General features: G+C 44.6%; 1 protein-coding gene across 2 annotated transcripts; it reads right to left on the minus strand.

Moving 5' to 3' along the window:
• Window positions 1–5,527: 5,527 nt before the first annotated feature.
• CCL21 (C-C motif chemokine ligand 21) lies at window positions 5,528–6,708 on the minus strand. Of its 2 annotated transcripts, none has more exons than XM_019793333.2 (4): window positions 6,532–6,708; window positions 6,317–6,437; window positions 6,053–6,235; window positions 5,528–5,742 (listed from the first exon to the last, which is right to left on the minus strand). In XM_019793333.2, the coding sequence occupies exons 1-4, from the start codon at window positions 6,596–6,598 to the stop codon at window positions 5,724–5,726; spliced, it is 390 nt and encodes a 129-aa protein (XP_019648892.1). In that variant the 5' UTR covers window positions 6,599–6,708; the 3' UTR covers window positions 5,528–5,723. The 2 variants fall into 2 exon arrangements, with proteins under 2 accessions (XP_019648892.1, XP_002930570.1); XM_002930524.4 differs by having other exon boundaries at window positions 5,528–5,957; window positions 6,532–6,703.
• Window positions 6,709–14,877: the final 8,169 nt, after the last annotated feature.

A 14,877-nucleotide genomic window follows, 5' to 3' on the forward strand; every position in this document is an offset into this window, starting at 1 on the left:
AACGTAACATGGACACGAGCAGAAAAGGAGTTTGCGCTACTTGTCAGTGGACACAGGAAAGCGCTAGGCCTCTGGCCTATCATGAGACATATTTGAGGACAAATAATAAAAACAATTTTAAAAACTGATCCCAGAAACATGAAGGAAATGAGAATAGAAAATTAAACCCACAAGCCTGCTGTTTGCCTTTAGCGGACGGAGGACGGCGGCGACGATGCTGCCCCCTGGTGGCGGAACGGGGAAATGACGCTATCACAGCCAGGTGGGAGTTTCACGTGGTGGTCGTGACGGTGGCCACTGGGATTCGGAACCGAAATTGGCTCTGGCTGCGCAGGTGACCAAAAGTGGAGTTTGGCTATTTTAATATTAGATTGACTTTATTATTACCACAATCCGTAGCTCTAAGGCAAAAGTCTTCAAGAACATGGCATCGGAGTCAGCCTGGGATGTTTTGGTTTGCCACCGCCAGAGAAAGGGATGTCTTGAAGAAAACAGTCTTCAGCTTCTTGGCATAGCTAACACATTCTCTGTAGGGGAACTGTAGACACCAATAGAAGAATTACAAATATAGGTGTTAGAAAACGAGGCTTGGCAACTTCAGCATTTATGAAAATGGTAAATCATTGGTCAAGACTGATGCCAAAGGACAGAAGCATTGATGATTTTAACAAAACAGTGTAGTATCATTTTGTCCCAAAATACGAGGAAAAATAGCACCTGGATGTGGGAAAGAAAAACAATCTCACAAGAGAGACCAGTGAAGCTGAAGACATTTTCACAGGTAAATAATTAAAGCTAGGATACAAATTGATTTTGAGCTTCATAAACAGCAGGTATAAGCCCAGTCCCTCTGACCTTCCTGTGCCATAATGCAAGGCAGGAGATGCCAAGTGTGTCAAGTGTGTCAGTGGTGCTGTGCTGTTAGGCCCATATTGTTCCATTTTTAATTTTAATTTTTTATTTTTATTTTTTAAAGATTTTACTTATTTATGAGAGAGAGAGAGAATGCACAAGCAGCAGGGAGAGGCAAAGGGAGAGAGAGAAGCAGACTCCCTGATGAGCAGGGAGCCCAATGCAGGACTCGATCCCAGGACCTTGGGATCATGACCTGAGCTGAAGGGAGACACTTAACCAACTGAACCACCCAGACACCTCATTTTTAATTTTTTTAAAAAGATTTTATTTATTTATTTGACAGAGAGAGAGGCAGCGAGAGAGGGAACACAAGCAGGGGGAGAGGGAGAGGGAGAGGGAGAAGCAGGCTTCCCGCTGAGCAGGGAGCCCGGATGCGGGGCGTGGTCCCCAGATCCCTGAGCGCTGGGATCATGACCTGAGCGGAAGGCAGACGCTCAACTACTGAGGCACCCAGGCGCCCCACCTCATTTTTAATTTTTAAAGGGAATATATCAAAAGAAAGAACCTGTCATTGGTGATCATGTCCCTCTAAAGGCTGGATTGATGAGTAAAGAATGAAGTAGTGACTAGCCAAAGTGTGGCCCAGGTACCGTGGGAGGCGCATGTGGCGGGGGGCGGGGGGAGTGTTAAGAAATTTGGCTGCTTAGTTTGGAATTAGTTTCAGGTTCATATGACTGAGGTTGTTAAGATGTTTTTATTAGCAGTAATTCTGGGAGATCTTACAAGCCCTGTCCATTCCTTACATTTTTATCAAAGGGCTGCTTAAAAGGATTCACAAAGAAGGAAGACCAGGGGAAGCAGGAGGCTTCAGATTCTGAGGCAGCAGACAGGAAGGAGCTGGCCCACCATTTCGTAAGCATGTGTGTGTTATTTAATGGAAGAGATAATGACAAAATCATTTAAAAACATGGTATTAGGGGCACCTGGGTGGCTCAGTCATTAAGTGTCTGCCTTTGGCTCAGGTCATGATCCCGGGGTCCTGGGATCGAGCCGGGCATTGGGCTCCCTGCTCAACAAGACTGCTTCTCCCTCTCCCTCTGCCTGCTACTTCCCTTGCTGTGCTCTCTCTCTGTCAAATAAATAAATAAAATCTTTAACAAGAACAAAACAAAACACATGGTATTAGTAATTTTCTGGATGGCCCTGAGGATGACTTATTCTTAGTAGATAGTATTTACCCAGTTTTAAAGCAATGAAATGTTTTAGTTCTTCAGTGTAAAGGAAAACTCTGGATTCCAGGGATTACAGTGAGTTTTCGAGATGGGGGGGGTGACGATTTTGTAAATTTTGAGGATGATTGATCTTTAGAATTTGTTTTCTTCTTTTCTTTTACATTTCTAGTACAAGTCATTAATTGTCTTCTTGTTGAACACTGGTATGCTAGTATTCAGTAAAATATTTATTTTTATATATGCATGAGTGAGGCATTGGAAGTTCTTCAAATTTATGATTTTATTGTATGCTTTGTACCTGTTTTTATGGAAATATTTCCTGTCTAAGCAGCAGTCTTTGGAAAGTTACCTTTATCTCCTCTCCCATTTGGGCCTTTACACACATACACATACCAAAAACATTTACTGAGGTTTTAGTTGGGGCTTAGGAAGAAGTAAAAATAAATGCATGTGTTTAATTTGCCGTCTTTACCCTGAACTCCTACTAGTCCTTGAATTTAATTGTGTTGATCTTTTCCTTTATGGTTTTTGTTTTATGGTTTTACATCTTAAGAAGTTCTTTTCCATCTCAAGGTTATAAACATACTCATCTATAGTTTTTTCTATTCCATGTATTTTAAACATTAGGCCTTTCATTTACCTCAAATGATGAAACATTTGAAAAATATTGGAGTTGTGATAATGGCAAGATAGAAGTATTTTTTAAAGTTATAATTTTTTTTATTAGAGAGAGAGAGCACACGCAGGAGAGAGCAAGTAGGGGGGAGGGAGAGGGACAAGCAGACTCCACACGGAGTGTGGAGTCCAATGTGATGCTTGATCTCAGGACTCTGAGATCTGGATCTGAGCCAAACCAAGAATCGGAAGCTGTACCAACTGAGCTACCCAGGCGCCCCGCAAGATAGAGGTATTTTAAAAATGGAAGAGAAGTTAGAAAAAACAAGCCCTAAAGGCTGAGTGACAAAGGAAAAGTAAGCAAAGTGCACTACTTTGCTATGCAGGGAACAATTACATGGTCATTACAATGTAAACGCTGATCATGATCTAAATATAGTGGTATGACCGTATGTAGAGGACAGGGTGACAGAAGAGGAGGGTTGGTAAGAGAGTTAAATCTCCACTTAAAAAAAATCTATTTTTAAAAAGATTTTATTTATTTGAGAGAGAGAAGAGAGCATGGGCGGGGTGGGGAGGTGGGGAGGAGCAGAGGGAGAGGGACAAGCAGGCTCTCGGCTGAGCAGGGAGCCAGACAGGGGGCTCGGTCCCAGGATCCTGAGATCATGACCTGAGCCAAAGGCAGATGCTGAACTGACTGAGCCACCCAGGAGCCCCAAATCTCCACTTTTTGTAAGAGGAAGCCCATTGGCAATGTTTAAACTCGATAAAAAAAGAAACAGAAGTATGAACAAAATATTTAGACGTATAGCACCAACTCCTAAAGAAGTAGCTCAAGAGTTAAAATTTGCAGGAAATGGTTTCAGAGTAAGCGATTTGGTACTTTTTGATATTTTAGAAACCATGAGTACGTATTATTTGATTTTTTAGAAATTATGCATCTTACAGAAAAAAGAAAGAACAGGATAACATTGCCAAAGATGAAGGCAGGCAAGGAGAGTGGTCACTCGTCTCCTGACGGGATAAAGAGTATATTGCTTGCCTGCTCAGGGCAGGGTTTGAGGCACAAACAAGGCATGCAATGTGGCAGGATAATTTGGCAAAATTTTTTTGTTTGTTCTGCCTGTGTGTTTCCCTTCTCTCTGGAGCGAGCAAGAGTGTTGGCAGAGGAGAGGCATCCTGATGTCCAAGGCCCTCCTGCCTTCGTAAAAGTCTAAAGCAAACCTGGGAAGGGGTTATGCCCCGAGGGGCTGGGCAGAGGAAGGATTTTGAAGAGAGGTCTTTATGGCTGGGAGGGGATTGGTGTGTAGGTCCCGCAGTGGGCTGTGATGAAACAGGTGGCAGCGCCTGAGCCCATGGCTCTGGGGGTGTCTGGGGAAGCCAGGGTCAAGCCCAGAGGCTCTCATAGCTGAATTTCCGTGTCTCAAATATGACACAGAGCTAAGAGTTTGAGAGTCTAGCCCCTGAAGAGCCATACCGACTAGTACTCTAGGGGCCTTAGCATTCACTGGTAAGACTGATGTCCAGGGATGGGATGGTGCGGGGGGGCAGGTAGGAAGCCTCCTCTGTGCCTTGGTGTTTCTCTGACCTTTGGCATAGCCCCTAGTAGGTGGGATCTCGAGACTGCCGGACGCAGATTCCTCACGAGCACTCCAGCGCAGGGGCTCAGAGTAGGATGAAGGTCATTGGATGAACATTTTAAAATGCAGTGATTCTTGCACATGAGTTTGCAGACTAAGCTCACACCTGCTGCACAAGGATAGCTAGGGAGAGCCCCTGTTTTACTGGTTCCAGGAGGAGCAGATGGCAAGTGCTTTAATGAGTTCACAAGTAGTAAACGGTGTGGTGTGCTCGGGCTCCCACGGAAGGGAAAGGTGGTGGGGCGGTCAGCTGTAGCTTCTTGCTCCTCACCCAGGGTCTATTTCCTTCTTTCTCACATGGCCTGGCCCCCCGATGGTCGTCCTTCTCCCTAGATAGGGGTGAAAGAGGGAATAAGAGGATCTCTGCTCTGGGGAGGAAGAGGTAGAGGAGAGCCAGGCAGGAGTATTTCTTGGAGAGGACACTGATTTACATCTGAATTCTGGGGTTCTAAATACCTGCCAGAAGTTAAAGGGGCTTGGTCTCCAGAGGTTAAAGGGGCTAAAGTACCCTAGGGGAGAAAAGAAGGGGAGGGGAGGAGGGTTTCCCAACTGGAAAGGAGCTGAGAGAGTCAAGAAGCCCAGATAGGAATAGAGAAGCACACAGCCCTATTAAACAAAGAGGGACCCAACTTCACTGATTAGGGCTGAAGAGAATCCTCTTGGATGTTTGGGAAGGGATGGGGGTTCTGAAGGGATCCCAGAGCTGGAACTATGCTATAGGGTAGGTTTTAGTAGAACTTGAGTTTGCCTGGGTTATAGGTCTCCCTCCTGGGACCCTTCCAAAGAAGGACTTGGGAGTTCACATTCAGAAGGCCGCAGGGAAAGCAGAGGCAGTCCCAGGCAGAGCTAGGAAAAGATCTGGAGGTCACTCCTGGAGTGAGAGAATGCTGGACAGAATCAGGTAAGGGCTCTCTTCAGGGTCTCAGAGTCCTGCAGAGCCTTTGGGTATGTGTGCTGTGGGCCCACCATCTCTCATTGACAGGGATTTCTCGGAGACAAGGGGCAGCCCCGGTCTCTTCTACTGCCAGGGGACCTGGGGGGGGGGGGCAAAGAAACTCTTGGAGTAGGTGAGAAAATAGAATTTGCCAGGTGTAGCTCTTGGTTGGGACCCCAGAGTGTGTGAACCCACCCTGTAGTGACACTGGCTTCCCCATGGACACAAACACACAGGACAGATATTTGGGTGGGAGGCCAGAACAGGTTTTTATTGTTAGGTATAAATCATATTTACGAGGAAGCAGTGGGATGCAGTGGGAGCAGGGTCAGGTCCAGAGGGTCCTGGGTGACCTTTCCTCAGAGGGACAGTCCTGCTGCCTCCTCTTACTCTTTCTGGGAGACTCTTCCTCCTCTGCCTTTCTGGGCCTGGCCTGGTATGGGCAACTCAGCCATGCAGGGTAGGGCTGGGAATACAGAGGGATGGTTGAAGCGGGAGAAGGGGTGAGGCAAGGCCAGCATGAGGTGGTTGCTCTGGGGCCCCTGAGTCCACCCTTTCTCCTAGCCCACTTCTTGCTCCTTGGATCGGGGCTCCAAGCCCTGGTCAGGCTGGTGGGGGCCTCCTGGGCTCCAGGCTGGTCACTGAGCTACAGACCCTTTTGGGGCCTGTGGCTGTTCAGTCCTGGGAGGGCAGAAGAGGGGAGGGACTTGAGGGGCTGATGGAGGCTCCCCTTCACTTCCCTCCCCCTGCCTCCCCTGTCCCTTTAGCTTCCTCACCTCTTACAGCCTTTGGAGCCCTTTCCCTTCTTGCCAGACTTGGGAGCCCCCTTGTCCTTCTTACAGCCCTGGACTGGTTTCTGTGGAGCTGGTGGCTGGTCCAGACGCTGCATCAGTTGCTGCACCCAGGTCTCTTTAGGGTCTGCACACAGCTCTGGTTGAGAGCGCTTCCGAGGTGAGAACCTGGGGGTTGGGCATTAGCAAGCCTGTCCTAGTCTTGCCCGACACACCCTCCCCACTCAGCTGCACCCACCTTGCACTCACAGGATAGCCGGGATGGGGCAGCCCAAGCTTGGCTCCTGCTTCCGGTAGCTTCGGACAACCCGGGTGGGAATCTTCCTTAGGCTGTACTTGAGGCAGCAGTCCTGTGCCCCTCCATCACTGCCTGCAGGGTGGGGTTTACAGGGAGCCAGGGCTTCTTGTAGGCTTCCACCCAGGCCTCCCCTTGTCCCCATCCTAGGCAACTCCCTCTTTGGTACCTTGGGTCCAGGGGATGCAGAAGGCCAGGACCAGGACAAGGAGGCTCAGAGGCAGTGACTGAGCCATGGCGGTGGTAGAGGGTGAATGTGAGGCCAGAGCGGTGGGAGAGGTGGACAGCTGCAAGCTGGGGGTCCGTGTGTCAGCTGGGATTGGTCTGTTGCCTATTTATGCAGGCAGACACTTTCACTTCCTCCACCCCAGTCACTCTGTCCAGGCAAGAGTAGGGATCTCCCTCCTTTTCCTTCCTGCAAGGCAGATCCTGTCCTGGCACCCAGCCTCACTAGTATACGGAAACAAAGACTTCACACAGCTCAGCAGGGTCCCAAGCTGCCGGAGTCTTTCTCCTCAATATCAGTTGAATCTGTCAGGCCCTCTTTCCACCTTTGGCCAATTTGTCTATTTATTTTTTTGTTGCCTGTGTTTTTGGTGTCATATTTAAGAAACCATTGCCAAATCCAAGGCCATGAAGATTTCCCCTCGTTTTTTCCACGCAGCTTTATGGAGGTATAACTGAAAACTAAAATTGTATGTATTTAAAGGTTTACAATGTGATGATTTCATATAGGTATACATTGTGAAATAATTACCACAATCAAGTTAATTAACACCTCCATCACTTCACATAGTGACCTTTTTCTTTTTTTGTGGTGAGAACGTTTAAGATACACTTTCTTAGCAAATTTCAAGTATACAATATAGTATTATTAACTACAGTGACCATGTTGTACATTCAGTCCTTAGAACTTATTCATCTTATAACTGAAAGTTTGTACCCTTTGACCAACACTTCCCCATTCTCTCCCTGCCCCCCACCCCTGGCAACCACCACTCTGTTTCTCTGTGTTTTAATTTTTTTTTAATTGCACATATAAGTGATACCATGTAGTACTTGTGTTTCTCTGTCTGGCTTATTTCACTTAGTAAAAGGCTTTCCAGGTTCACCCATGTTGTTTCAAAGGGCAGTTTCTTTCTCTTTTTAAAGACGGAATAATATTCCATTGTATGTATATACCACATCTTCTTTATCCATTCATCCATCAATAGACACTTAGGTTGTTTCCATGTTTTGGCTATTGTGAATAATGATACAGTGAACAAGGGAGGACAAATATCACTTTGAGGCAGTGGTTTCATTTCCTTTGGCTATATACCCAAAAGATCATATGATAGTTCTATTTTTAATTATTTGAGGAATATCTATACTGTTTTTCATAATGGATATGGCAATATACATTCTCATTGACAAAGTACAGGGATCCCTTTTCTCCACATCCTCTCCGACATTTGTTATCTCTTGTCTTTCTTTTTAACTTATTTATTTGAGAGAGAGAGTGCACACAAGAGCACAAGGATGAACATGATTGGGGGAGGGGCAGAGAGAGAGGGGGGAGGACCACAGTGAGGGGGGAGGGGCAGAGGGAGAGGGAGAAGTAGTTTCCCCGCTGAGCGCAGAGCCCCATGTGATGCAGGGCTCGGATCCCAGGACCCTGACATCAGGACCTGAGCAGAAGACCTACGCTTAACCGACTGAGCCACCCAGGCACCCCTATTTCTTGTCTTTTTGATACTAGGCATTCTAACAGGAATGAGGTGATATGTCATTGTGGGTTTCTTTTGTTTGTTTGTTTGTTTGGGTTTTTTTTTTAAAGATTTTATTTATTTATTTGACAGAGATAGAGACAGCCAGCAAGAGAGGGAACACAAGCAGCAGGAGTGGGAGAGGAAGAAGCAGGGTCACAGCGGAGGAGCCTGATGTGGGGCTTGATCCCACAATGCCAGGATCACACCCTGAGCCCAACGCAGACACTTAACGACTGCACCACCCAGGCGCCCCTATCATTGTGGTTTTGGTTTGCATTTCTCTGATGATTCTCCACACCTCCATGCCCAGTGCGGAGCCTAATGCCGAAATCAAGAGTTGGATCCTTAACTGACTGAGCTGCCCAAGAGCCCTGATTACTATAGCATTTTAATATAGTTTGAAATCAGGAAGTATAATGTCTCCAGCTTAGTTTTCTTTTTCAAGATTCTGGCTATTTGGAGTCTTTTATGGTTCAATGTGAATTTTAGATTTTTCTTTTTTCTGTTTCTGTGAAAGAATGCCATTGGAATTCTGATAGAGATTGCATTGAATCTGCAGATCACTTTGGGTAATATGGACATTTTAACAATATTAATATTCCAATCAAAGAACACAGGATATCTTTCCATTTATTTGTGTCCTCTTTAATTTTTCATCAGTGTCTTATATTTTTCAGTATATAGGTCTTTCACCTCTGTGGTTAAGTTTATTCCTAAGTATTTTATTGTTTTTGATGATACTGTAAGTGAGATTATTTCTTAATTTGTCTTCTAGATAGTTTGTTGTTAGTGTATAGAAATGCAATTGATTTTTGTATGTTGATTTTGTATCCTGCAACTTTATTGACTTTATTAGTTCTAAGAGTTTTTTTGGTGGAGTCCTTTGGCTTTTTGATATATAAGACCATGACATCTACAAGCAGAGACAGTTTTACTTCTTCCTTTCTGATCTGGATGCTTTTTATTTCTTTTTCTTGCCTAATTGCTCTGGCTAGGATTTCTAGTACTGAGTTGAATAGAAGTGATGATAGTAAGCACTCTTGTTTTGTTCCTAATCTTCTCCAGTATGGGGCTCAAACTCACAACCCTGAGATCAAGAGTCACATGTTCTACCAACTGAGGCAGCCAGGTGCCCCAAATATTTTTTTTTTTAAAGTAAACTCTATGCACAGTGTGGGGAATGAACTCAGACCCCTAGATCAAGAGTCTCAAGCTCTGCTGACTGAGCCAGCCAGGTGCTCCAGTTTTGTTCCAAATCTTACAGAAAAAGCTTTCAAACTGTCACTCTTGAGGATGATGTCAGCTGAAAGCTTGTCATCTATGACCTTATTTATATTGAGGTACGTTCCTTCTATACCTAATTTATTGAGAGTTTTTGTCATGAAAGGATGTTGAATTTTGTCAAATGCTTTTACTCCATCTGTTGAGATGATCATATAATTTTTATTCTTCATTCTGTTAATGTGGTGTTTCACATTTGTTGATTAGAATATATGACCTGTCCTTGCATCCCAGGGATAAATCCCACTTGATCATAGTGTATGACTCTTTTTTTTTTTTTAAAGATTTTATTTATTTATTTGACAGAGATAGAGACAGCCCTGGAGAGAGGGAACACAAGCAGGGGGAGTGGGAGAGGAAAAAGCAGGCTCATAGTGGAAGAGCCTGATGTGGGGCTCGATCCCACAACGCCGGGATCACGCCCTGAGCCGAAGGCAGACGCTTAACCGCTGTGCCACCCAGGCGCCCCCATAGTGTATGACTCTTAATGTGCTGCTGAATATGGTTTGTAAGTATTTTGTTGAGGATTTTTGCATGTATGTTAATCAGGGATATTCGCCTGTAATTTTCTTATCTTGCAGTGTTTTTGTCTGGCTTTGGTATCAGGGTAAGGCTGGCCTCATAAAATGAGTTTGGGAGTGTTCTTTTATCTTCAGTTTGGGGGAAGAGATTCAGAAGGATTGGTATTAATTCTTCTTTAAATGTTTGGTAGAATTCACCAGTGAAGGATTTACCTGGTAGAATTTACCAGGACCATCTATCCGGTCCTGGGCTTTTCTCTGTTGGAAGCTTTTTATTCCCCCCCCTGATTTAATGTCCTAACAAGTTATAGGTCTATTTAGATTTTCTATTTCTTCATGATTCAGTCTAGGTAGGTTGTATGTTCCTAGGAATTTATCCAATCTTCTAGATTATCCCGTTTGTTGGTATATGATTTTTCATCATCATTGTGATCTCTTATGATCCTTTGTATTTGGGTGGTATCAGTTGGAATGTCTTCTTTTTCATTTCTTATTTTATTTTCCAATAGAAACCTCCAACTGTTTCCATTGCTGCACAAATTTACATCCCCACAAACAGTGTACTATGGCTCCATTTTCTCCACATTCTCACCAGCACTTGTTATTTTTTGTCTTTTTGGTAATAGCCAATCTGACAGGTGTGAGGTGATAGCTCATTGTTTTGATTTGCATTTCCCTGATAATTAGTGATGTTGAGCATCTTTTCATATGCCTGTTGGCCATCTGTTTGTCTTCTTTGGAAAAATGTCTATTCAGATCCTCTCTTTTTATATTGTTTTTAAAAATATTAAGTTGTATGAATTCTTCATATATTTTGGATATTAGCTTCTTCTTGGATGTGTGATTTGCAGATACTTCCTCTGATTCAGTAGGTTGCCCTTCATTTTGTTGATGGTTTCCTTTGCTGTGCAAAAGCTTGATATAATCCCATTTGTTTATTTTAGCTTTTGTTGTCCTTGCTAAAGGAGATTGCCCCCCCCCAAATATATTGCTAAGACTGATGTCAAAGAGGGGTGCCTGGGTGGCTCAGTCGGTTAAGTGTCTGCCTTTGTTTCAGGTCATGATCCCAGCATCCTGGGCTTGAGCCCCAAGTTAGGTCTCTGCTCAATGGGGAGTCCGCTTCTCCCTCTGCCCCTTCCCCTGCTTGTGCTCTCTCTCTCTCTCGTACTTGCTCTGAGCTCTCTCTCTCTCAAATAAAATCTTTTTTTTTCTTTTTTTAAAGAGTGATGTCTTAGAGCTTACTGTCTGTGTTTTCTTTTAGGAGTTTTATGGTTTCAGGTTTTATATTCAAGTCAGACTCAATAATTTCAATTGCCTTATCTTCAAGATCCTTCCTTCTCCTTCTCGTTTGTTGTTGAATTCCCCCAGTGAATTTTTTCACTTAAATTATTGTATTTTTGGCTCAGGGCACCTGGGTGGCTTAGTTGTTTAAGTGTCCAACTCTTGGCTTTGGCTCAGGTCATGATCTCAGGGTCCTGAGATAAAGCCCTGAGTCAGACTCCGTGCTCACTCTCCCTCTCCCCCTGCCCCACCTTTCTCTCATATAAATAAATAAAATCTTTAAAAATTAAATTACTGCATTTTTGGCTCTAGAATTTTTGTTTCATTTTTAATAATTTGTACCTCTCTATTGATAGTCTCATTTTGTTCATACATCATTTTTGAGATTCCCCTTAGTTCTTTGCCCATGGTATCCTTCAGCTCTTTGAACATATTTAAGACAGTTAATTTAAAGTCTTCATCTAGTATGTCCAATGTGTGGGCTTCCTTATGGATGATTTCTGTCAAATACTTTTTCTCCTGTGAATGGGCTATATTTTCCTGTTTTTTTGTATGTCTTGTAATATTTTTTGAGAACTTGACATTCTGAATATTATAATGTGGTATCTGTGGAAATCTGATTCTTTCATTCCTTAGGGGTTGCAGATATTTGTTTGTTAAGGGCTGCAGCCACATAATTTGACTTTTCCAAGCAATTTTTGCCAGGTGTGTATTCTTTGTTGTGTGTGGTCCCTGAGGTTTCTGTTCTGTTATCTCTGCAGTTAGCCAGTGGCCTGACAAAGGTTCTCTATCTGTCTCCCATTAAAATGGTTCTGTCTCTTTTAATATTGTGATTTATGCCACTGTGGAAGCTGCTGCAGCCCAAGAGGGGTGCAACCAAGGCATGCATCTGCACCTGTCCCTCAGAGAACCACCAGACCAACCAAAATGCACAATCCCTAATTTTTGGAGGACAAGATTGTCTGCTACCAGCCAGACACTCCAGGAATGTGGGCCACTTTCCCTACAGCATTAGCTAGTAGCCAGTTGATGCATCATGCTCTCTTATGAAAGATCAAGCATCCTCTCCCTTCATCAAGCACACCCCTGATTGTTGTAAGTATCTAATCAAGTTACAGAGAGTTCTGAAATAGGTACTTCCAATTGCTCTTTCCAGTTCAATGGTTGCTTCAGTGGGGGACCAACCCCTAGAGCTTACTACTCTGCCATTTTGCATGCTGTCATTCCTGTAGTTTAGTTTTTAACATTTTAAATCTTTTATCCATTTGGAATTTATGCTCATGTATGGTGTGAGTATTATTAGGTCATGATTTGAATCTAAGTTTAAAACCAGATTGGGACCTCAGAGTTGTGATTATTAGGTTAGGACTGGAAAATCCATCTAGTTCCCAGAGTGCTAAACTCTGCACCATGCCCCCTCATCCCCAGGCTTATCCCAGATTTCTGAAGGACAGCTTGTATGGGGATAGGGAGACCATAGAGAGATGTGGAAAGGATAAGAATTGGGAGGAATAAAGTCAGGACAGGGTGGGCCAAGTACAAGATAGTGACAGAAAGATTATACCCATGATAGGGGTGTATTTGTGAGATGCAGAGGGGTTGGGGATTGGAGATGGGAATATTATTGGCTGGGGATGAGGATGCGGTGTTTTATCCCAAGGCCCACTGAGTAGAGGGACTGGAATATGAGTGAATTAAAGGAGAGATAATTGAGCTCTTGAGCCTGAGATTTTACAACAGGCTGAGACCTTAAGCAGAGCAGGGAGTGCCTCAGCTGGCAAGAGGCTGGCATTCTTGGCACAGGACTGGGCAAAAACAAAGAGATAAGATTTCTTGGGCCATTTACCTGGTCTGATGGTAGATCCTGGCACCAGAAAGCTTTTAATTCCCATATCTTCGATTTCTCCTTCCCACCTACCCCACCCTCTGTGGAAGTGACTAAGTAAGGAGTGAGCATCCTGTTTCTGAAGAGTTCCCAGAGAGGTAGGATATCATGGGTCTGGGCGGGGGGCATGTAGATGATTCCAGAGTCATATCATATTAAAGTGTTTCTACTGTTTCCAAATTTGGCTGTACTCAGAATCACATGAGGAGCTCATTAAAAATACAGAATTAGAGACACCACCCTAGACCATCTTTTTTTTTAAAAAAAAAGATTTCATTTATTTATTTATTTGAGAGAGAGAGCCAGCAGGGGAAGGAGCTGAGAGAGAAGGACAAGCAGACTCGGTGCTGAATGTGGAACCCAACCTGGGGCTCGAACCCATGACCCCGAGATCATGACCCAAGCCAAAATCAAGAGTCTGATGCCCAACTGACTGATCCACCCAGGCACCCCCCTCCCCAGACCATCTTAAATAGAACCTTAGAATAGAGCCAAAAGATCTGCATTTTTAAAAAGTTCTCCAGGTACTTTCAAACATTTGGTGGAGTGGGGATAGAAGAGCCACCTGGGTCTATTTTGTTCCCCATCCCAAGCTCCAGATGGGCACAGAGCCTGTAGTAGGTAACAAAGATGGTTTGGGGGAAGGGGAAGCTAGAGTGATACACCTGCAACCTTCCTGAGGGATGGGACTTTCTGGCCCGGCATAATGTATAGGAAAAGGGAGAGCATGGCTGGGAAGAGTTGGGGACTGTGCTATTTCCTCCCCTAAAATCCCGGGTTCCCTCTATGTTCCAAGATGTCTTGTCCTTTTCCTTGTTTATGCCATCATGGAGGGAGGTTCTTTTTTGTCAGATGGTGTCCACAGCCCCCTTAGGTCCCATCCTTGACTGCCTTTCCTCCACTCAGGAGGCTTTTCCTAGGATCTACTATAAGTCCCTACTTCTGAACTTGAGCTTGTAGTGGTAGATCAGCTATAGGGAGATGTTTCATCCTGGAGGTATTGGGGCCTCTGTGCTTATTCCTAGGACTTAGAACCTAAGTTAGGGTTGCTGAGAGAAGCAAGGTAAAGAGTAGAGGCTTTACTGGAGGTAGATACTTGACTGAACAAAAAGCCAGAACTGGAAAGATCTGCTCTCAGAGTAAGAAGGTGACAGCAAGTCTCTGCCACAACTAGGCTGCAGGTTAATGAGCCTATGAGGTGGAAGTGGGGGGCATGGCAGGGAGGCAGTGAGGGAGTCTGGAAGGTAGTGGAGCCCTGGTATAGATACAGTCCAAAGGAGAGGGGTTGAGACAATGGAAGGAGTTGTTATCCTTCTCTGGGAACTCAAGTCTGCCACACGGCCTTTCCTCTGCACTCAGCTGCTGGCCTGGGTTCATTCCACCTGTAATTCCACTTGAACCCTAAGGTTGGTGCGGGGGTCTGGAGCTTGCAACCCTGAACCAAGCCCCTCTTTTGATTCTCAGGATAAGCAGTAATGTAGACATTGGGGAAGGGAACACAGAGAATTGGATGACTTTCTGTCTAACAAGGGTCAAACAGCCTGGGCACCTTGGTGCTCCTGGGTTCTCAGGTGAACACTGAACCCTCCAGGGACATCCTGCCCTGATAACTATGTAGGTGTTACTGAAGGAGCTACTGAGTTCCTGGAGTGCAGATGACCCATACTGTCATAAATGTGTGATATTTGTGGGCCTAGTGGAGGTGCAGACATTATTCAGTGTGTAGCTATCTAGGGTTAGGTAACTGCTTAGAATAGCATTGATGTAGTTGGTTACAGATTGGAGGTAGACAGTGG

The sequence above is a fragment of the Ailuropoda melanoleuca genome, chromosome 7, assembly GCF_002007445.2.
Source record: "Ailuropoda melanoleuca isolate Jingjing chromosome 7, ASM200744v2, whole genome shotgun sequence".
Taxonomy (NCBI): Eukaryota; Metazoa; Chordata; class Mammalia; order Carnivora; family Ursidae; genus Ailuropoda; species Ailuropoda melanoleuca.